The sequence below is a fragment of the Condylura cristata genome, unplaced genomic scaffold, assembly GCF_000260355.1.
Source record: "Condylura cristata isolate star-nosed mole 26May11 unplaced genomic scaffold, ConCri1.0 scaffold00030, whole genome shotgun sequence".
Lineage (NCBI taxonomy): Eukaryota > Metazoa > Chordata > Mammalia > Eulipotyphla > Talpidae > Condylura > Condylura cristata.
In genome coordinates, this window is record NW_004567131.1 from 8,403,485 (window position 1) to 8,426,836 (window position 23,352).

At 44.1% G+C, this 23,352-nt stretch overlaps 1 protein-coding gene across 6 annotated transcripts in view; it reads right to left on the bottom strand.

The window, feature by feature from the left end:
- The window catches only part of DIP2C (DIP2 disco-interacting protein 2 homolog C (Drosophila)), a 133,926-nt gene that overhangs the window by 72,481 nt on the left and 38,093 nt on the right, over window positions 1-23,352 (bottom strand). For all 6 annotated transcript variants that reach the window (XM_004691203.2, XM_012731324.1, XM_012731325.1 and 3 more), the window contains 8 exons: window positions 17,775-17,885; window positions 13,471-13,594; window positions 13,088-13,197; window positions 12,821-12,923; window positions 10,662-10,726; window positions 8,526-8,619; window positions 8,311-8,430; window positions 6,968-7,082 (listed from right to left, as the gene is read on the bottom strand). In XM_004691203.2, the coding sequence (XP_004691260.1) occupies window positions 6,968-7,082; window positions 8,311-8,430; window positions 8,526-8,619; window positions 10,662-10,726; window positions 12,821-12,923; window positions 13,088-13,197; window positions 13,471-13,594; window positions 17,775-17,885 (842 nt within the window). The remainder of the gene's footprint in view (window positions 1-6,967; window positions 7,083-8,310; window positions 8,431-8,525; window positions 8,620-10,661; window positions 10,727-12,820; window positions 12,924-13,087; window positions 13,198-13,470; window positions 13,595-17,774; window positions 17,886-23,352) is intronic.

Consider the following 23,352-nt stretch of genomic DNA (forward strand, 5'->3'; position numbering starts at 1 on the left):
AAAAAAAAACCCACAAACTTGAAAAGATACATATTCCTGCATGCTCAGAGCAGCATTATTTACAATAGCCAAGATGTGGGAGCATTGTTCAGTGAATAAGGAAATCTTGACATTTCAGACAACATAGAAGGAACTTGAGAGCATTATGCCAAGTGAAATAAATCAGACAGAGAAAGACACTATATGAGCTCACACGTGAAATCTAAGGCAAAACAGGCTCAATGACAGGAAAAATGGACTGGTGATTGCCATAGGTGGGTAGGGCTTAAAAAGCACAAAGTTGTACTTATTAGCTAAATAAGTCATAGGGATATGACTTAGAACTTGGGAATATAGTTAACCACGCTGTATTTATATTTGAAAGCTGCTAAGAAAACAGATTCTAAAACTTCTCACAGGGGAAAAATGTAACTGTGTGGGGACTTATTGAGGGGACCATTTCTCAATATATACAGACCCCAGATCACTGTGTACACCTCACAGATGCTGTATAGCAGTTATACCTCAATAAAAAGGGCAAAAACCCGAGGCCCTCCATGGTGGCGCAGAGGGTTAAAGCACTGCACGAAGAAGCTAAAGCCACTTCAGCATGAGTTCGACCCCCGCCCAGGAGGTGACCCACATGGTGTGGCAGCCCTCTCCTGACCCGCCCAATGTTCCCCTCAGCAGTGTTCTTCATCAGTCAGCTTGTTCTGTTCCCCACTCTATCTCTGGTGAATCTTCTCACTGCCCCTGCACCTCTGGCCTGTACCCCAGCTCTCTATGCATAAATAAATAAATCTAAAAAAAAAAAAAAGGTGGGTAACCCTTTAAAAAGTCATAGCCACTCTGCCTCCCACCCTCCATACCCAAAGGAAAGGAAATCAAGCTGACAAAAGCAGCCAAGATCTAAAATATTAAATCACTGCCAGTATCCCCAAACTTTCTGGGGAACCATAACTTTTCATGAGTGGTAGAAAGCAATGAAGCTTATAGTGGGAGTCCACCAGGGGTCGGCGGTTACACAGTCTCTGGCTCAGAGACTCCGAGCTGCCATGCTGAGGGCTGTGATCAGGGCACCAAACTGCCTTGTCACGTGGGATGTGGGTACTGGAGCCTACATGTTGGCAGACACAGGGAGGTGGCACAGGTAGGCTGCGGACATTCGTATTTTCATTTAGAGTTGAAGAAACTGAATGTTGCAGGGGTTAACTGCTTCACGGTGAGCACAACTAGGAAGCAAATCTATAAATCTCCCTTTTCTATTGGAATCTAGGGACATGAGAAGACATCAAAGTACTCTTTCACTCCACAATGTTACAAACTCAACCTGTGTAGCACTGCAACACATTTGGTACATGTCTGCTGACTGGCAAGTCTTGGAATGCAGCTTGAATTCTACCAGAGGACCCAGGGGTGCCCTTCTGCTATGGCACAGTAAGGCTGAAGTATGGGTTTCCAGTCACCTCAAACACCAAAGTGAGATGTAGGGCAGCACCCTGGAAGCCAGGCTTCCCTTCAGGTTCCTAGCAAGTGAGAACCCAAAGGCTGTGGGGCCCAAAGGCAGAGTATCTCCTAGTATTTATGCAGCAAACCATGGGTTACTCTCAGGACTCCAGAAGGAAACACCTTGTCCACAAAACCTGGGGACTTCTTTGGGGTGTGAAATCACCCAGCCAAACCACATGAGATACTACTGAGAAAGGGTGCTTTTAAAAAAGAACAGTACCATTTCTGACATCACCTATGGGCTCTTTCTTCATTTCAGTTGTCTTTGATGGGACTTTAGTTCTCAATTTCAAACTATCTTATAATTCAATTTTGGTTCCCAGGATTTATGACTTTGCAATCCAAGAAAGAAGGTGAAAAGTGCAGAGTGCATATCTGGTACTGGTTAGAGCTGAAAGTAAATGAAACAATCATATTTTTTCCATGTGTCTTTTAACTATTATTAAAACTAGAGGTAGGAGGTGGTGCTTAATCAGAATGTCTATGCACTATACATAGTGCAAAACAGAATGCCTTTTATATCAACTTAAACTGAAGCTACTGCAAGATTTACGAAAAAATACTGACGTCCATTTACTGGAGTGCCGGTTTCCTCCCAGCCTCACAGTTCCAAAGCCTCCTTGGGCCCATCCAGCATAAGTTCTTCTCATCAGTCATTGCTGATTCCTGACCCATGCCCTCAGTACTGGTCCAGAGAGGTCTGGGCTTTTATCCTTAGGCAGGCTTGCTACTACAGGTGGGACAGGTAACAGCAGGCTTTCAGTAAGCCTTACGTCACCACACACAAATGCTGGTCACCCTCTCTGCCATTTCACCAGACCTTGTGGCTGGGATAATTGAAACCAAAGCATGAGGAACTGCCATCAGGACTGGAAACCTTGGAGAGGCAGAACTTGCTCTATTATGCTCCACCTGCAGTAATACTCCAAGAAAAACACCCCAGAATGAAAGAATTAAAGAAAAACTATTCTTTTGAATCTATTACAGAGATATTTTCCAAAATTGTCTTCATTTGGCTAAAACCATAATGTCAATTATAAAGCATGAAGAGAATTAAAATTTGCCAGGCCCTCCCTGGTGGTACAATGGGTTAAAAGCACAGCACTATGAGCCACTATCAGCAGCCACTGAACAGGAGTTTGATTCCAGGGTGGGGGGTGACCCACATGGCACAGCAGACCTCTCCTGACCTGCCCGCTGCTCCTCTAAGCAGTGGATTTCATTGCATCTGCCTGTTCTGCTTCCCACTTTGTCTCTGGTGAATCCTCTCACCCTTGCATCTCTGGCCTGTACCCCAGTTCTGTATGCATAAATAAATCTTTAAAAAAGAGAAAGAATTAAAACTTGCCCCTCTACCCCCATATGTTTTATGACCCCATCTTGTTTTCGCAGGAGAAAAAAGGAAGGAGCATGTGTCAGTGACTATCACCAAGGGTAGCCATGAGATGCCCAGGGACAGGCTTGCAGACCTCAGAGCATGCTACACAACATCTCTTTTGAATGGTGATGGGCAGATAAATATCTGCAGAGCTTGTGCTCTTTGTTCTAAAATAACCTGGGAGCCTCAAGGCAAAACAAGCAGGAACGTTTCTTTATTTATTCCCTTTTTAAAATTTATACATGTATTTTAAAAAAAAATACATGTAATCCCCATAGAATTTCCACCACTAAGTCACCCATGAAATGTCGCCATAGTTCTTTTGTGGTCCTCCCTCACCTGTTCTGGTTCCTCTCCTTACCTGCCGAACGTCTCCCTCTGACCTGTCTTTTGCCTACTAGCTTTGTTTTTGTTTGGTTCCCCTATATTCCTCTTATAAGTAAAACAATCCAATATTTTTCCTTTTCCTTCTGATTTATTTCACCGAGCATAATCCTATCCAGCTCCATCTATGCTGCTGCACACGGCTTGAGTTTATCTTGACTGCCAATTAATGTTCTGTGCATATATACCACATCTTTTTTATCCAGCTATCTGCTTTTGGGCATTTAGGTTGTTTCCATACCTTAGCTATTGTAAATAGTGATGCAATAAATAGAAAACTACAGGTTTCCTTTCAAATTAATGTTTTTGTGTCTTTTTGGGTAGATTTCTAGGAGTGAAATTGCTAAAGCATATGGTATCTCCAGTTCTAGTAGTTTCAGGGTCGTCTATACAGATTTCTCTATAGGTTGGACCATTCTGGTTTCCTACCAGCAGTGTAAAAGTGTTCCTTTTCCCCCCACATTTGTTATTGCCAGTTTTTTTTTTTTTAATGTGTGCCATTCTCACTGCTGTGAGGTGGTATCTCATTGTGGTTTTGATTAACATTTCCCTGATTATAAGTGACATTGAACATTTTTTCATATATCTGTTGGCCGTCTGTATTTCTTCTTTAGACAGTGTCTTTTTTGCTCCTCTGGCCATTTTTTGACTTTACTGTTTGCTTTGTTTTTGTTGAATTGGGTGAGCTCTTTGTATATCTTTGTAATCAATCCTTTGTCAGTTGTACACAGTGCAAACATATTCTCCCACTCAGTGGATGTCTCTTTGCTTTGGCTGTTGTTTCTTTAAGCAGTAACATTTTAGACCTGCATATTTTTGGCAAGGCAAGGCCAGAGCAGAAGATGCCCAGCCCGCGAACTGGGCCCAGCAGGCCTGCTCTCAGGTGGTGGTGGTTCTGGAACATTGTTGCTGGTGTCGCCAGAGGTAAACCTGGGTGGCCACATGAGAATAAACGGAGTTGTACCTGTGGTCCATAGCTCAGAGTGACCTACATCTCATTTTAACACTCTTGGCCTGGGTCATCAAATGGCTAGTGCAAATTCTTAAAATTTCATGGGTATGATGTGCTATTTATTTAAAGTGGCTTTTTTTTTTTTTTTTAAGGTAATGTTGGCTTACAACTGTGTATGTTACTTAGCAATACAGGTTCACACTTCTGAGAAATGCTACTATTAAAGAGTATGAAATATTCCTAATGAAACCGACCTGGGGTTAGAAACCACACTTTTGATTCTCCCAGTCACAAACCTTCCCACTTGTTGCCCACTGATTGTTAATGATAGTTAAATCTCAAGGGAAGGTGAGATCATCAAATGCTTTGTTCTCTGCATGGTCTGCAACCCTCATTAACACAAGGCAATGAAGATATAGGGTAGACTTAGGGATGGACTTTGAGTCTTCCTGGTGACACACTTATAACCTACGACCTGTGATGAAAACCCACCACCCAACCATAGCCACACTGACAACTAGCAACATCCATGCAATGTGCTGCAAGTTGTGGGGGAGGATGCAAGGGCTCTCTGGTTATTTATACCCATTATATCTATCCTGGTTCTATGTTTTTTCTTAGCTCGTTTGGCCATCCTGACCAGTTCTGTGTTTTTTTTTATAGATTATTTGTGAAACAACCAATGAGAGCTTTGAGGCTGACAGTGGCAGAGGTGTTTGTGGTCAGGGCGAGAGAAGCTGGAGGGTAAGCAGATGTGCACTGGGGTCAGCAAAGCCGCCAACCCAGTGCAAACGCAGTGCCGGTGACCATGTCAAATATTTCTCTGTAAGAAGCATAAGCACAACTCCACCTTCTGAGAGTGGCTTGGATCACAGTACACTGTTCCACACTCACAGGGAAAGGGGTTGGAAGCTGCAGATGACTGACGAGTGCACCGATGAGTGCAGAGGCCTGAGCCAGCCCGGCCACTGCTAGAGTGCTGGAGTGTGCCCAGAGGTGCTCACTCAGTGCTCTCCCCTGCTGGCTTTCTCTTGAGGTCCACTGACCACAGGGAGGTACTTCACAAGCCACACCAGATGCACGGAATAAGCAGTAGCTGCTCAATTTGCTTATTTTTGGTACTACATTTCTAATCTTTTTAAAGAAAAATTTTTTAAAGACAATAAACATTTTAAGAGAAATGATTACAAATCCTTGGTTTATGCCTTCTCCCTCTGTTAATCAAGTCCTCCATAATCCATACATAGACTAATGGCACAGAGAGTACATTTTAAGAAAAGCAACCAACAAATTATGTGGTGACAACTCTGAATTTCTACATGTGTGATTTATTCATTTTGTGAATTTTCTGTGGTAGTGGTGCTGTTTCACAGAACTGGAAAATCTCAGAAATTTGTAAGTGGAAGGGAACTAAGTGTACTCCCCTCACCTTCTGGTGGAGAACTTTAAAGGCCTAGGTAGGAGAGTCTCCAAGCAGGGGCCCCATCAAGCTTTCTGGGTGTCTCCTTGGCATCCTTTCTTAGGTTCAAATTAGATACTTCAATATTGAGCTCTGGAGAGAGTGTGGTAGTTATCTGTACCCAAGTCTTGCTGTGTTCTGCACCCCAAATTCAGAAGCCTATTCCTGGTGAACCCCACAGGGGCATGACCATGCCATGCTCTAACAAATGAGGGCACTGATTTGGTTACGTTATAGACTTCCTGTTTCTGGTTCAATCAAAAGTAAAAGCTGCCTGATAGAATTTTTCAATTTCTCAACCTACTGGTCAGGTATCAGGCTAATTGCCTGATTAATTACTTTAACCCAAAACACCGAAAAGCATGTGATCCATGTCAGGGACCGCCCTCCGGTGGATAATTTTTGGGAAGTCAGAGCTCCCAGTAATAAGGAGCAGGAAACACACGCTGTAGGCATGGAAAGCTCTGTTGTCCATTCTTGAGACAGAGCAAGCACACTTGTGACAAAAATACAACCTAACCAGAGACAGACCCCTAAAGTTGCAAAAAAAAAAAAAAAAAAAACTCATAAGCTGCAAATGTCTATAATCTATAAACACTCCTTTCTCACATTCATATGAATAACTGAGAGCTGATAACAATCAAATCGGCTTTTCACACCCCTCATCCTGCATGGGATTCCAGGACCCTGTTCCCAACACACTTCCCTGATGTAGGCGGGAGGCTCAGTTATGTATGGCCACACACATAAACCACACAGAGTCTCTGTGAGCACCAGGGAGCCAGAGCCTATACTGCTCACCCCAGACTGGAGCCCCTGATATGCCAGCAAATGTTTAAATGGCTCAGAAAACCAGTATTTTTAATGCTCAGTATCCTGGTATTGCAGTGGCCGAAAATGAAGATGACATAAAAATTGCAAATCCAAGGGCAGAGTTGTGACTACAAAATTTCCTTTTCACTGACATTTACTCTACTCTACCACACAGGAAACTGGAGCCTGTATGTCAAATGGAAATGTGAGAAACTGCAAGGAAAAGGTGTTTCCTCACTCAGTTCCTCTAGACAGGTTTCCACTGACTTAGGATTACATGAAACTCTGGAGACCAATGCCTTTCTAACTAATGACACTAGACTAGAAGAATCTAAACTAGAAAGAGTTCTTTCTAGCACATACAGGGAAGAACCATCTAGAGAGCCTGGCCCTTCTTGACTCTCACATTGAACATTAAATGTGATTTCAGGTCTCCAGGGGCCTTTGCAGTCCACCAATCCCAGACTGCCCACCGAAAGACTGCAGCCCATACCTCCGGATGGCCACAGTGAGTGCCTCGGGGGAGCTGGCACAAGGACAGATGACCTCTGGCCGCAGGCCCTTACTCTGGAAGACATTGAGAAATGCGTCGCAGGAAGAAATAGACCCTGGAGTGAAAGAGGGGATGATAATCAGACAGTGAAAGAAATATGATTATAAATATACCATGATATAAAATACTTTGAACTTAGGGTTCAGGCACAAATGGAGTCAAGCAGCACAGAAAGAACACTGCATTATTTAACACAATTGATCATTGCTGTTATAATGAAAACGTGATACTATTCTCAACTTACACAATTCAGTAGGTTAAAAAAAAATGCAACTGTTTCTCTGACTGGTGAACTTCGCTATAATAACATCTCTGACTTGTTCATCCATTTTCAGTATTCATGTTCCAAGAATTGGGTAAATTTAAACTAAGTGAAGAAAACGTTCCTCTACATTCACTTGAATGAAGAGAATGGGTATAATTACCAAGCACCTATCAGCTAAACTATTTCCGAATACAGGGTTACCTTTCTTTATGGAAGACATACTGGTCTATAAAGCCATGGATAATCCAATTGTGTATTAAATAGTTCACCTTTTTAATGGAATGACTTCCTAAGGGGAGATACTCAGTTGTCAAACTAATAGTTATCTGTTTCCATTTTCCCTCCAATTTATGTGATGAGATTTGATAATAGCAAGGCCAGCAAGTCCACTTTTATTATTTTCTAAGAAAGGACAGGATGCTTTAATTTACAAAATCTATGTCATATGGCTTTTAGAAGTGATCAGAAACTCACATTCTTTCACCTCTGCTTTACTTTTCTCATAAAAATAAGCTAGTTTGGTTTTATTTCAACTGACTGAAAAATTTTCTCAAGGTATATTAACAATATTCTGTGAGCTACTAAGTACTTTACCTTGGTTATTTTTGCTACAGTATTTGACAGTGAAGCTGCATTAAAAGTGACACATTCCCTGATCAATAAGTCCACTGTAGATGACAGAGTAATAGTAGTTATTGAACACTTAATATATCCCAAGGAACTGACATAGAGATGACTTCACTTAAAACTGGATGACTTATGCACCATTTAACACCTAAAGTAAGAGGAGGATTTAACAAAGGATGTTAGTTGCCTACAGGAACTAGGCTCAACCCCAGACCACGCTTGCACACCCTGCTCTGCTGTTACGGGGCGACAGTGAGTGAAACTGCTTGGTTATTTTTAGACTTCTTAACTGAGGTAAAGGCTAGAAAAAGAACAAGTGCAAGGAAGGAAACTGAAAATGAGGGCCTCTCCTGCCTGCTGCCTTCCATGTGACCAGCCCACCATCACTTACAGGGGTTTGCGCCATCAGCCACAATCAGCATCCGGAGAGAGGAGAGATTGATGTCTCTCTGGTCCCTATGTGCCACTAATGCCCAGTGCATGTCCCTGGATTTTACACACGCCACCTTCGCTAAAAGAGAAGGAGAAGGAAAGTCAGCACAGTGATGTTAACAAGAAAGGGAGCTGTGGTGAGGACAGACACCCAAGGCCACTGTGAAGACACACCTTTATACTGGCAGACCTTCTGAATCCAGGACAGAGGGTTCACCTTCATCAGCGAGTATGGGATGCTGATCACATGCATCATGTTCATGACGCTCTGAAATCAAGGACACACAGATGAGTAAGGGCCAATGAGACAGAGAGGGGGTCCACTGGCTGTGTATGGGGACATAACAGGAGGGGTTCACCCCCACCAGGGCCCAAAGAACAAGTGGGTGGCTGACATGGTACTCAGGAATAGCCCTTGAAGAGGTCACAGGGTATGTCACTCCCCAAAGTTATCTAATCCTCTTGGCTCCTGCTTTTCAGACACAATTATAACACTCACGTCCAGTCCAAGTTTTTATAAAATCTCCTGTAGAATGACCATCATCTCTTTAATGGCCTCTCATAGTCTTGAAGCTTAATTTTCTCTAGTATATTGTGTTCACTTTTATATCACAGATTAACGTGGTTAAGTAAATGTTGCACTGAGATGTCAAGGGGTAGCACAAAGTGTGTCTCGAGCACTCTCAGTGTCCCAGCTGGCCTGAATGTAGGTAATCCAGTGCAAAATGAATGGCCAAAACAAAGCTTTAAAATAGATCCCTCCACACCCACAGGGAACTTCCACGCCTGTCTGGGTATCAGGCACAGCTGGTAAGGTTAAGGGACTACAAAGTGGGAACAAGCACAAGCCCTCCCTGTCCAGCCTCAGGAGCAGGAGGAGGGAGAGGTACAGACACTTGTAGAGTGAGAGCGCTGGTCCAACTTAGAAGCTAAAGGGAACACAAGGTGGCCTTCCCATGAGGAGTAACTGCAGCACATGCCCCCTGCCGTGGGGCTTGCTACCTCTGCCATTTTGGGGTAAGAACACCTGCACCCCATAGAAGATGCTGGAGAAGAGCACTGGTCCTCTAGCAGGGAACCACTTCTCTCTACAAGGAGGCAGCAAAAAAGAGATTTAAAAACTGGGGCATAATTCAGAGCAATGGGGAGCAGACAGGTAGTATGGCAATGAAGTCGATGACAGGAAGTGGGACTTCCAGAGGGGCTCTGAGGATGACACTACCCAGCAGGTAGAAGGGCCGGGTGCTCACTAAACACTGGGTTACATGACTCTCACATACGATCATTAATCCCACTGGACAGAGGAGCAATGGGGTGCAGAGTGATTTAGACACCCAGGTGCCCTGGGTCTGGGTGCAGGGGGCTTGCTGCAGTCAGGTGGTGGCACAGGGCTTGGCTGCAACCTGGTCGTCAGTCCCAGGACCTCCCACCACACCAGCACACACTATATCTCACCATCCATTCGAGTCCAGATGGCAGAAATGAACCAAAATGACCACAGACAAAAGCCAGCCCAGAGCCCAACGTTTGGTCTACATGATGCCTGCCTGCTCTTGTTGAAACAAACTTTGGCTGGCTTATCAAAAAACAACAAATGCTATCTTCCGTATTTATGTTCCTTCAATCAGGTAAAAACTGCTAGAATTTACTTTGAAAAAGATAGAAAGTTTCAGTGTAAAGAACTATAAAAAAGATAGGCTAGTGAAAATGGTCACATATGAAACAGACAGGGCAAGATTCTAAGTAGTTAGTCTACACATTTTTTAAATGCTAAATATAACTTAAACAATCAGTTTGGTTTTCTATTAGAAATGCCTCCAGCTTTAATCTGTCCTCACATGCATTCCTCTATAACGCATGCTGGATTTTATTAAGAGGAATCTGTCAAAGGTTCCCCCTGAAGCGTATTGCAACAGCAGATTCCCTAAATATTAAGAAACACTGTCTCACAGAAAGGAAAAATAACACCATGTTAGTCAAACCATATGTATGGGGTAAGTGACCCAAACATCAGCTGTTGATGACACTGTGAAGCCTTAAAGGCCAGAAGTGAGGAACAGACACTGCATTTCCTCTGAGCCTGGAAAAGACGGCTCCAGATAGCTACAAGTCAACATTCAGCTCCAGGGCTCAGAGAGTAGCTGCTAAAGCTTCGGGCTTAGGGTTTACTGAGCTTCCAGAAACGACGTCACTTCAACAAGGATGACTTTTCCTTATCGGTGGGAAGGAAAGGGCTCACCCAGGGGGCTGTGTGTGGAGACCTCACTTGTAATTCTGACAGTTGTAATGCTGACACTGTGCCGTGCTTACCGTCAGTATTCCATGCCAAAGTCCCACGTCTTTCTTGAAATCCAGCACATTCACAATTGTCTCAGCTGCACAAATGAAGAGTCAAAAGATTTTTATTTATGAAGTAGGCACAAAGGGCAAAGAAAATACAGCATCACACTGGGGTTGGTAATGGAAAAACCATCATTTCACTTTATATTGGTAGAAATTCTGCAGTCTCAAGCCCATTTTTAAATGTTGGATAATGTTTCGAAAGGAATTTTCAGACAGGAAAGTAATCAGCAGCAACAGCCCTTCACACCATCACTGAAAATGTGCCATGTCTTCTCTTTTATATACTTGTTTTCTTCCTCCCTGCCTTTTTTTTTTTTTTAAAGTCTTTTCAATTCTGTCAAGTGTTCTCCCAGGAGGGAGAAAGGCCAAGGATTTGGAGAAAGCAGGATCACCTCTGTACCACCAGACGCCCTCAGGGCTATAAAGGGGAGGCAAAGAATTTGAAGTCCCTAGGAAGCTTTTTGGTTTCCTCCTTTGGTCTAGCTCTTTGTCTTCAGTATAAGGAAAGCCCCCTTTTCTCTAGGCTCTCTGTTTATAGGTATGTTGGGGGGAAGGCTCAGTCCCCCAGGATGGACATGTTGAAGCCCAACTCTCAACTTTCCAGCACTTAGTCCTTACTCCTACTCCCTTCTCACCTTCTCTGCTGTCCCTTCACATCAACACGTCCAGTATAAACATAAGTTCTTACTCTGCCCTGTTCAGTGCCATCTATATATGTGCTTTATCTCAGTTTTTGTCCATCTTAGAATATTCACAGGCTGAGGTTTAGGTACCCCCTGTCCAGTTGGGGTTAGAGACCCAAACATTTATGATCCACTTGGCCCCAGCCGCTGGTGCTCCAGAATGGGATGTTATTATGTGCAGGATCCTCAAGGCCTAAATTCTAAACCCAGTGGAAGTCCAGCCCCAAGTGCTATGAACCAGAACTTGGACCTGTCTGGTTGTGGATGGATAGGTGGAAGGAAGGTGGATGACAGGTGGATGGACAAATGGTTGGATGGGAAGACAGACAGGTGGATGGGAAGATGGAGAGTTGTGGCTGCAATGCTTTACACACAAACTGATGCGGGGGAGCATTTCAGTAAGCATGACAGCCCGTGGCAGCAATAAATGTGTGAATGAAATCTTTACACTTAATGTTTGGGAAATTGCAAGAGGAAATGTCCTGGAAGAAGCTAAGCCAAGGACAGAATCATGTCTAGATCCTGAATCTCAGGATGTGGGATGGGCTTGAAGGGGGCTGATGCAGCAACTGTCAAGACCCTGGTTCAAGAAAGCACAGAGCAAGTAAAAAAAAAAAAAAAAAAAGAATGTAAGAGTAGTTCATGGCTATAAAGCAAATGTCTCTGAAAAGAGAGACATCGAGAAGATGGTGCTAAAGTAGATGAAATGACAACCGTGATGGACTGTCATGTGGAAGCCAGAGACAGTGTGTTTGAAGCCCTGCTGTCCAAGGCATGGCCAGTCAGCATGACAGCCAGTTGTTCCCCACTGTGGTGGCCACCCCTGGCTCAGGAACCTGCTGCCAGAGATTCTGATTCAGCTAGTACAGGTGAGCTAAAGCACAACATTTTTTTAAAGCTCCCAAAAGATTCTAATGTGCAGCTTAGAAAGAATGTCCATGGTAGTAATGATGCATGATGGTCCAAGTCTTCCCAGTCTCACAGGATGAACCCCTAACCTGCAGTGTGGCTGTATTTGGAGTTTGGGCCTACAAGAATTATGGACAAATATGGTTAAATGAGGACATGAGTGTGATGCCTGAGCCCAAAAGAGCAGGTGTTCTTGTAAGAAGGCAAAGAGATGTGGCTGTCCTTGCAGCTCAGAGAAAAGGCTGAATGAGGACAGTGAAAAGGCGCCACCTGCCAGCCACAAACAGAGGTCTCACCTTGATCTTGGCCCTCCAGCCTCAGGAAACGAGTCACACTTGTCTGTTATTTAAGCCCTAGTGTGAAGTTATAGTGGTAAGAGCAGGCTGACCTGTGTACGCAACCCTACAAGGTGGCCAGGCTTTAGCTAAGATGGGTGCAAAGCCACACGGTTGAGAGGGAAAAGGTCATATTCCGCCCCTTTGCCAACTGAATGTCCCGGGCCCTGGGTGTGGGATGCTCCCCTGTGCCCCATACCTTCTGTGTAGCCACAGGCTTGAGTGAGGGCCTGGCAGTGAGTCAGCAGGGCAATTCTAGTGACGGTCACCCCCAGCACACTTCCATCCTTGCAGGTCTTGTACTGCAACGAAACAACACACAGACCAAGGTAGGGGCCAGGCACCAGGCTCACATTTGTCACACATTTGTCGGTCCTGTGAGGCTGCGAGACCCTGAGCCTAGATTTGTGATGCCATCAGAAATGATGTCCCTCAGCCCTAGAGCGCACCCAGACCCAGGGCTTACCTCGATGTAAGCAGTGTCATTGTTTGCATCTTTAATATGTGGGAACCAATCTCGAGGTGGTTTGGAGAGATGTTTTGACTCTGTGACAAACCACAACAGCTTTGGCCAACCTTGGAAATAAATACAAATAAATTCCTTTTGGTAAGCATTACCTAGAAGAGGTAGGTAGAGTGACTTCTTCCCTTTTATGCTTCACCACCACCAGCTAGAGGGGGACTGTGATGTTGCCACTGAGTCTAATATGGCATTGACAGGAATGAGTGAACCACGCCAGCCACAGGTTGGTAACACAGGGGTGTTATCCAAGTCAGTGTGTGCAACTGTGTGATTCAGCACCTCCTCCCAGAGCAGCCTGCCGCCCAGGAGTGTGTGGCCATGCATACCTTTGAACTGTGGAATTTCCCCTGTTGGGCTTTTTGGCAGTCCTTTGTGGCAAGCATCACTAGTCAAGGCCACGGTGACTCCACAGCTTCCAAGTAAGAACCCGATCTGCTGGCTCCCTGCATCCTAGATGAGGGCAACAAAGAGCGAAGGGTCACAAAGCGAGACAGTTCCTGCTTTCCTGCAACATGGTCTTGCCTGAGGGTTCTGGACAGAGAATTTCTCTCAACGACCAGCAATTTTGGGCACAGGCTGGCATCCTGAGGCGGGGCTGAAGGCCAGGCTGCTACCTGCTAGCTGTCACTTGCCCCTAAACAGCTCTCTTGGCCTGTCTCCTCATCTGTACTAGGGGGATAAAGAGCAGAGCAGGGTCCCAGGCCTGGTGAGGATGACCCAGATGTGAGGGCATAAAGTACTCATACAACACCTGGTGCCCAGTTTCAAATTTACTAGTGATAAGGGCCACAGTGTGTTTGATCACACTGGCTTGCGTGGACCCAACACCCACCCTCAACTAGAAGAAGGAACCTGGCCCCTTCCCTCACCCCATGTGACATGTCTCATGAGGAAATATTCTCAGGCCACCACAGCATGACCAGCTCTGGGGGAGTGAGTGCTGACCACATGACCATTGTGGACTCAGGAACAGGGTCTGAGAAGATGCTTCAGGATGGGGCTCCCCGTGGCTGGAGGTGTGGGGGGTGCAAATACCCTGTGAACCTTGCTGCTTAGTAGTTCAGGTCCCTGCAGAAGGAAAGACCAGCAGCAGGTCAGTTCGACTCACTTTATTCTACCATCACATTAGCTATGATTCAGAAAATAAGACAAAAGCCTGAAGAAGCCAGGTTCCTAGAACTGAAACCATTAACCATGACCTCCTTCCTCTGGGGCAGCGCCTAGGCTGAGGATCATGGCACGCCTGTCCATGGACCTGGTGCCTGTCTTCTTCTGCTGTCTCTGGGTAAAATCAATGGCATCGACACTTCTAAGCTAGTCTTTCAAATGACTAGTTCATACTTTCCTGGTTGTAGACTTAAATATTCAGTGGAAACCCGTCTCTCCATGGCACTTTGGATGGCAACCCTGATATGCATACACCACACAGCCTGGGTGGGGGAGGTGATCCGGCATTGCGCAGATGCAGGTGCTGCTTTCTGGGGATAATTGTGGATTTTTCCTTTAATTGGTATTACTTCAAAGAGAATTATAATCGGCCACTTTAAAGTGTGTCTGGATATCCCATCACCACACAATGAGAGGGGACAGTTTCTAAGTCAGGTTTCACTGGGACATGCTTGTGTTGGAGGGTCCTGGAGTCTGTACAGGGAGTGACTTTGGCCTGACCTCTCTAGGGCTGAGGCTGCACCCTGACCTTAGTCCTCCTTGAAATCTGCTGCCTCTGGACCCCCTCTTTCTAATGTCTGCCTAAGATTTGATCCCTAAAATGAGAATTACAGATCAAAAAAATAAACAAAACAAACACACACACATACCAAAAATGTGAAGGAAAAGAGACCTTGTAGGAAGGAGTTTCTGCTCATTGTTTGTAAGATTCCTATTCACCCCTGGCCACCTCACCTCACAGGTGAGATGAGACCTGGCACCCACACAGACCCGTGAAGTTGAACTCTCTGGAGCCAGAGCCAGGGGCAGCACCTGAGTGCACACTCTCCACAAATACTGCTGTGTGGGGTCCCTGAACACTGGGCTGTCAAGGACTATTGGTCACAAAACCTCACTCATGGTTCTTTCTTGCAGTCTATGAAAACCTAGACCGTACTCGAGTGGTAATTTCTTAGGGTTTTGGAATATATGTGACGAGCACACCAGTTACGTCACTTCCTAGAAATCCCCTCACCTGTGTTGCTGACAAGTGACTCCTCAGCATCAAACAGGCCCATGCGGAGACACTGCCTACCTCTGCCCACCCCAGTCTGACCTCAGGACACAGTCAGAAAGCATCCGTCACACTCAAAAAAAGGATTCTCTCTCTATGTGAAATGAGGTCATGAAAAGTCTGTTATAAAAGTCTGTTATAAATTAGAGATTTGTGACCTACAAATAACTAGTAGGTGTTTATCCAGTTTTGCTACTTGTATATTCAAACCGTTGATGCACACATATGTGCAGACACGCACACACACACTCCAGAGTATTTCAAATGAATCCCACGTGGGGCACATCCTTCTGCCCCCTCCCTCTCCAGTCGGGCAAGCTCACCCTCAGGTAGCCCTATTCCCACCACCCTCCAGGACCACAACGTCCCTCTACTCAGATTTCCCAGCAAAAGGTGATCCTGAGGCAGATCAGCTCACTGTTCACACACAATTATAAATACCCGGCAAGACAGAGATGCTATTGCTTCCAGAGAGATTTCATGTTGACAGGAATTTGAAACCCTTTATTAAAGCAAACAGGTTGTGTGAAGAAAAGGAAACGGCATCCTAGCAGCAAGGCAAGTGTCCCTGAGGCCAGGCTCCGGAGAGACCAGGCTCCAGAGGGCTCCATTCCTGTGGCCCAACGGCTGGACCGACTCTATTCTTACTGCACTGAGAGTTAAGTACAATTCACCCCCTTGTCCTCAGGTTGTGCTGCTGTCCTGTCACACTCCTGTTGAGGCACAGCCAGTCTCAGTTGACAGCTGATCTTACCTGCCCCAGTCACCCCCGGGCTGGGAGGAAAGGTGTGCTCTAGGCACCTTTCTGACCTGCTGTGACAACAGCAGATAGGCCGGGACGTGCGGATGCCCTCCCTCACCTCCCCACTCCCTGCCTCAACTTTCACAGGACACGGATTCCCCCTACTACGTTCTCTTAAAGAGAGTTCGCTCACCCCAGGAACTGAAACAGAGAATAAACAAACATGACACAAGGGACATTAACTAATATCAGGATCTGCAAAATGCTCTTCAAGGGACCCTCTATTTTAAGACAAGTCTGGGGCAACACAGAACTGATAGAAGAAGAAAGAGTCACAGGCCTCCTTATCTATCCTTTTCCATACATCTTGCCCATTCTGAATTGCACCTGACCAAACAGATTCTTTAAAGAAATATTCTTGAGGCAAAGGGCATGATGTTTTGAAGTCACAGAGCCTGAGGCTGACAGGTAGCTTCTGCTCACTGAGAACTTTGCCGGCAAAGTCATCTCATGGTCTTTTCTCCTCATCAGGAAATGTTCCCAGGGAGAGAAACAGCCAGACCCTCAGCCTGTCCCACGTAGGGCTTCTGCTCCCTGATGCAGGTGCCAGGAGAGCACTGAGTGGGCCTGGGAGAATCCAGCTTGGGACCCTCAGGCGGGTAGGCAGATAGTCCTGGAAGCACCCGAAGGAGAACTGGCCTCGCAGCCAGGACTCATACTCTCCCGCCTGTGTTTGGGCAGCAGAGCTCATGCAGCTTCCACAGCCACCATGCAAAGCCTCAGCAGACAGGATCCAGCACACCTCCCCTCCCCCAGCAATGATTCCTGCTGGAACTTCCTACTCACACACAATTAGAAAGGTTCCAGAGCATTAAATGAATGGCTTACGTCTTCATCAAAGAGGCAAAGGATCTTAACACCACTATTTCAAAGCACTGAAAACACGTTAGAGAAACAGTCAGACTGGGTACTTAGGTTTTGCAGCAGCAGTATTTGGAACAGGCACTACCTGTCCAGGTAACAGCATAATGTTCCTGCAGTCAGGACAGGACAGGCATGTGCCTCTTTGTACAAAACATTTTCTCTGAGAACTGATCCTGGTTTGGACACCAGGCTACAGACTTAACATAGATAAATCTAGATTTTATGTGTGAAGTGAAATAAACAAGGAAATGATACTCCTGGTGACAATAAGTATGTCTGGGTGCGGTTACAGCTTACCAAGACTTGCTCTCTCCCTTGACCCCTGAACAGACTAAGAGGCATTTCCTTAAGTAGCAGAGACTTCCTTAAGTGCTGACTCAAGACATTTAATAGCAGAATATACATGAAGCCAGCAGGAGGAACGTGTGGGAACACTGGGGCTGGACACACGCAATCACACACTTTGGAGTCAGGACAGTCATTGCACTGTTTGTCACTGAGACTGTGCCGAATGAAGGCCAGATAAAAACTCCAAGGCTGAGCTGTACTTTCTTTGCACTAAGAAAACTGAAGGGAATTGCATAGCCCCTCAGAAACGAGACATCCCACACCTCTCCACCCCTAAGCTGCAGGGGTGACAGACATTTTCACAGAGTGGCTTGTGAGTCCTGACTCCGCCAGCATGTCCAGGGCAGCAGTCTGGCCTCCTTCAAGAGGCTTTCAGGAAGCAACGCATCCTTTACCTTTCTTGTAAGCGGGACCTCGATGGGCACAGGGACGACTTCAGCCAGAAGGCAGCCGTAGAAGGCCACCATGGAAGCAGCAGGGTCATTGTTAGGGAACACCAGCGCCACCTGCACAGAGGGAAGGAGGTACATGACATGATGCTTTTAGACCACTAATGGAATGGACACAGCCCGCCACAGGTGCAGGGCTCACATTCGACAGAAGAGCAACACCAGAATGAAAAGTGCCAGGCTTAAATGTGCACCAGTAAGGAGTGCTTCGATGAGCCTCACACACTCTCCTAATTTATATAAAAGGCAAATATATCACTGACAGTCATCTGTAAAAGTGCACCAGAACTCTCCTTACTGTCATGTTATCTTCCACGTTGCATGCATTTTCACATGAAATTGTGCACGAGAATGCTTTTCACTAGGCCTTACAGATACTTTCTCCTATTTCTAGTCTCACAAACTGTGGCTGCCTGATGTGCGCCTGGGCCTTTGCTTTCTCACTGTAAACAAGAACACTGGTCAAACCTTGTCTGAGGTAAAGGTCTACAGGAGAGGGAGCTCTGAGCGCTATCTGCACCTGGCAGGTGCAGTCCTGGCCACTAACTACCCACACTGGCTACCAGGACTGGTGCAGTGAGTCAACCAGCAGTGCAGACATCTCCAGAGTCTCGGTTTTGGCCCAGATGTGATGCTCAGTGAACACCGACTTTGCAGGCCCACCCATTCCTCCATTCCTTGGTAGCTGGTTGAGCTGCTCTGAAGAACAAAGAATCATTGTGAAGGCTACAAGTAAGGCTGATTTAACTATCATCAGTTATGTTGGCACAGTGGGCCATATGGTTGCATGTGTTCTGACTGTCCTTAAGGTATCTGAGTGAGGAACAATATTCCATAAAAATTAATATGATTTTTATAATTACTATTCTTTGTGTTATTTCCTTTTCATTTCCCCCCATTTATCTGTAATGTCTTGACATTTCCCCTAAAAGCTGAATGAATTTTTTAATATATTTAGTAATATTCACTTTTATGCAGTCGTTTTGATATATTTAAAAGTTTTTCTTGGTGCACTTAATGTTTTGTATGAATTTGGTAAACTTCTCCATGGTATCACCTATTATTTTACAAACACTTCACCCAATTTATTCTAGACTCTTTTAGTTGAGAACTTTTAAATTCACTGGGATCTCATCTTCAGGTCTGCAGCGTAGCTAACTTGATGTTACCCCAGGGCTCCATCTTGAGTAATTCTTCCATTCTCCTGCTGTGAAAGCCTCGTGTGAGACAGCAGGAAGACAGTCATATTTCTGGCCTCTCCAATGTGCTCTACAGGGCTCGGCTGCTCTCACACGCGTGCCATAGCATCTGGGCACTCTTATGCACGGAAGCTGGTGTGTTTATTTAAGCATACAAATCCCAAGATTTACCATATGGATTTTTTTAGTGCACTACCTCAGGTATTTAGCCAATTGTTTAAAATGTTCTAACTAGAAGTTATGAATGTGGTCAGGAACAGCTGGATAAGACCCTCATTATTTTCATATCTTAATAAGCAGGTTGTCACAAGAGGATTCAGATGACAGCTGAGAGTAGAGCAGACTGTTCCTTGAATTTGACTATGTTGGCAATTTAGCAACACAGGCTAGCTGGTAGGAACAAAATTAATGGAATTGTATAAAGACAATCCTTTCCCTGTAGCAATCCTGCAGTTGATTAAAATCATCTAGATGAGAGAAAGAACCATTCTGCACTAAAAATAAATTTTGAGAAATTGAGAATTACTGCTGATCTTGTCACTCCATTTTGTCCCAACAGCATGCAGCGGGGTGCCAGGTTGCCATTAGGAGGGCTTCCGAGAAGTCCCATCATGTCCAAGCATATGAACCACAACCAACTGCTTCAAAAACCATCTGAGGTTTGCACTAACTCAGGTGTTTTGTCTTCCACCTGTGGGCTGAGGGTTGGCTGCACCTGGTTTTAGAACTGCATCTAGTGAAGCAACAATAGCCAATGAAACATTGACCAGGCTTCCAGGCTCCCCTGCTTTACAGCTTCTGTCCCTGAAGCAGACTAAAACATTTCAGGAATCCAACCAAACAGCACTAAAGCTGCAGCAGATGTCAAAGTTTTACCCAATACCCATGTGTGTGTCCGTTCATAAAGGATGACTTAATACTGACTTGGGATTCTTCCTACAATACCTATTTGGAAATATGAGTCTCCACCATGAGCAGAGAACACACAGGAAAGGGGGATGTTTCCAGAGTCAGACTGTGGACCAAAACTGTTTCTAAGATTTTGCTCTGGTTTCCACCCCCGCTCTGTTTAAAGGAAGATCAATTTGATCCAGGATTTAAAATTCCCACTGCTGTATCAAAAGACTTATGCTGACAGTGCCATATTATACAACCTTCAGAGCTGTGTTAAAATAGGATGAAATACTACATCCTGGTATAAAGTGAATAAAAGCAGAATATGAAATCATACAATACTATATGCTCTCAACAGTACAAAAGTAATGGGTAGAAAAGACCTTTCCTTTCCTAATGGTTCTTAGAATCAAAGCTGACTTTGTTTTTTTTTTTTTTTTGCAATTTGTTTTAAGAAAGAGAATCCCATTTGTATGTCATTCTCACTAACTTTTCATGCCTGTCAAAAATATAGATTCATATTGGTGAGTCCCTAGTGATTTCAGTACAGTCCTGAACAAATACAGATTCTTCGTTTGTAAAAGTTTACATGGCTCCCTTCATGTGACTCTCTGATTCTCCATGAATTCCCTTGGCATCACACTGTACCTAAGTACCCACCAAAGTAGAAAAGACATCAACAAATCACGAGCTGGAAGCCCACCTGTGACTTTTGATAGGGTTGAACATTGGTAAACTGATCCCCATCTTCCTCCCTGACGTTCCTTCACTGCCCTGTAGTAGGAAGGCTCAAACTGCACAGCTTCTTTCTCTGTGTGCTCCAAGCCTTTCCCCCAGTCCTCACACCATTCCCTACAACTTGATCCCCACTTTACCTTCTCTCCCTAGAAGCCTTCTCAGAGTCCAAGTCTGCTTCAAGCAAAAAGATGTTTCTCCTACCCAAATAGTTCATATAAGTCTCTAACCACCTCTTTGGAGACCATTATAACTTTACAATTTATAGAAAATGAATACTCCTGCTCTCTTCACCTGTGATATGTCTCTATTTTCCACAGTTCCTGTCCTGTTACAATATTCCAGAACCCTAGTGAGCATCAGGCACATCAATTCCTTTTTCAAAGTCCACAAAGATACACGACTATTATTATTCTGTGGTAAATTATGTTTTATTCAAAAATTACTTTCAAAGTGGGTAAGAATCCTGTTTACTTCCATAGAAGGCAATAATCAATGGACTTCTAGTTTTGAATGCTTATTTAACAAGTATTTATACTCACATACCAGATGTTGGGTGCATGGATAATTTTTTAAAGACTAATTTAGGAAACTTCTACCCCTCACACAATACAGACCAGACCCTGCCCAAAATCTCTGACTACATGTTTTATTCCATGAAAACTGTGGCCCTCTCCCCACATTCATACTCATATTGTAAATGAACATAGGTGGTTTCTTTTGTAATTGCTATTATAAGGCACTTTAAGAATCTAGAGGCCGTACTATAAAATAATGGTTTTTAAAAACAGCTCTACTAAGGCTATTAAACAAATCAGAGATTGAGAAATATACTATAATTGACTTTTTAGAAAATTGAGGTAAAATACACATAACCACGTTTACATTCGTAACTGTCTTCAAGTGCAGAACTCCACACTGTTGTACGACCTTCACCCCCAGCCATCCATGAGCGTCTCCGCCTCCCAAGTTGAAACCCTGTCAACACTAGACACCAACTCTCCACCCTGTCCTCAGCCCCTGGCAGCCACCACTCTGTCTTTATACATGTGACCACTCAAAGTACATCACTGAGGATTACACTGAGCATAAGGTCCTCAAGTTTCAGCTATGTTTTATTGTGTGCCAGAATTTCCTTATTTTCCCCCTTCTTGCCCCTTGGCACCACAGTGGCTGGACAGAAGTGGTTTTCTGATCCTTTTTAAAACTGGTATATTTCATTGGATGTATCTACCAGATTCTGCCTATCTCTCCATTGATGGGCAGGTGGGTTGTTTACTTAGTGAATGCTGCTGCTATTAACACTGGTGTAGAAATAGCTAAGTCACTGCTTTCAATTCTCTGAAACTGAAGCAGAACTGCTGGATCAAATGATAAATTCTATGATTAATTTTTAAGGAATCACCACACTTTTTCATAGTCTGCACATTACTTCAGAATGCTCTCTGCAATGCACAAAGTTTCTAAATTTTTTATAACTTAGTCAAACTTAGTATTTTCTTTTTTTTTTTTTCATAATAACTATCCCAGTGGGTATGAAGTAGTATCACGTGGTAATAAATATCTTTTCATGTGCTTATTAGCCATTTGAAAATGTTCTTTAGAAAAATGCTTATTCAAGCCCTTTGCCCATTTTTAAACTTTTCTGGTTGCTGTTGAATTAGAGTTTCTATATAATAATCTGGAAACTAATCTCACATAAGATAGCATTTGCAAACATTTTCTCCTTTTCTGTCTTATACTATCAAGAGTGAAAAGGTAGCAAAGTTTTACTTCTAGTAAAGTCCAAATTATGAAATTTTTTGTTGCCTCTGCTTTTTCTGTCATATCTGAGAAATCATTGTCAAATCCAGTGTCATGAGTTTTTTTCCTTTTAAGAGCTTACAATTTCAGCTTTTATGTTAGGCCATGGATTCACTTTGAGTCAATTATCTGTAGATGGTATAAGAGTTCAAATTTATTCTGTTCCTTGTGGGTATTCCAGTTTCTCAGCACCATTTTTGAATACACTGCCCTTTTGCCATATAATGTATTAGTATTCTTATTAAAATCATTTCACAATATATCTGAGGTTTCCTTCTGGACTCTCTATTCTAGTCCATTGGTCTTATATCTGTGTTTCTGTCAGCAGCACAACATTCTGATTACGATTCATGGACAGGAAGTGTGCAACCTATAACTGGCTTTCAAAGCTAGAGGTCAAACCTTAGAAAATTCCCCTGGTGGGTCCAGTACATTGTAATATCTCTTATTTAAATTCTATCTTGTGTTCTTATTGGTTTATAGTGTTCTACAATGATATATTTATAGATTTCTCTTGAATCCTTTGGGCATGCTAGATAACCCAGCTCTGGGTGTCTAACATACCCAGCAGCATGTGGAGAAAAGGCAATAAAATCAGGTTCAACACCTAGTGCCACATCAAAGTCAGGGTGCAAATCTTGGACAATGTTATTAACTTGAGTGTAACATAAACTGGAAATACTAATGATCTTCTCTATAACTTACCAGTCTGCAATAAGAATGAAATAAAAACTTGCTTTATCAAGAAATCTGACATTGGGAAAAGAATTGCAGCAGTAGTTTACTGCCAAGACAGTAGCTTCCATGGACTAGAGGAGAAAAAGTTTTAAAGGTAATTGCCCTGCCTGTCCAAGGAGATGACAAGATGCCTCCAACAAGGGACGCTATTGACA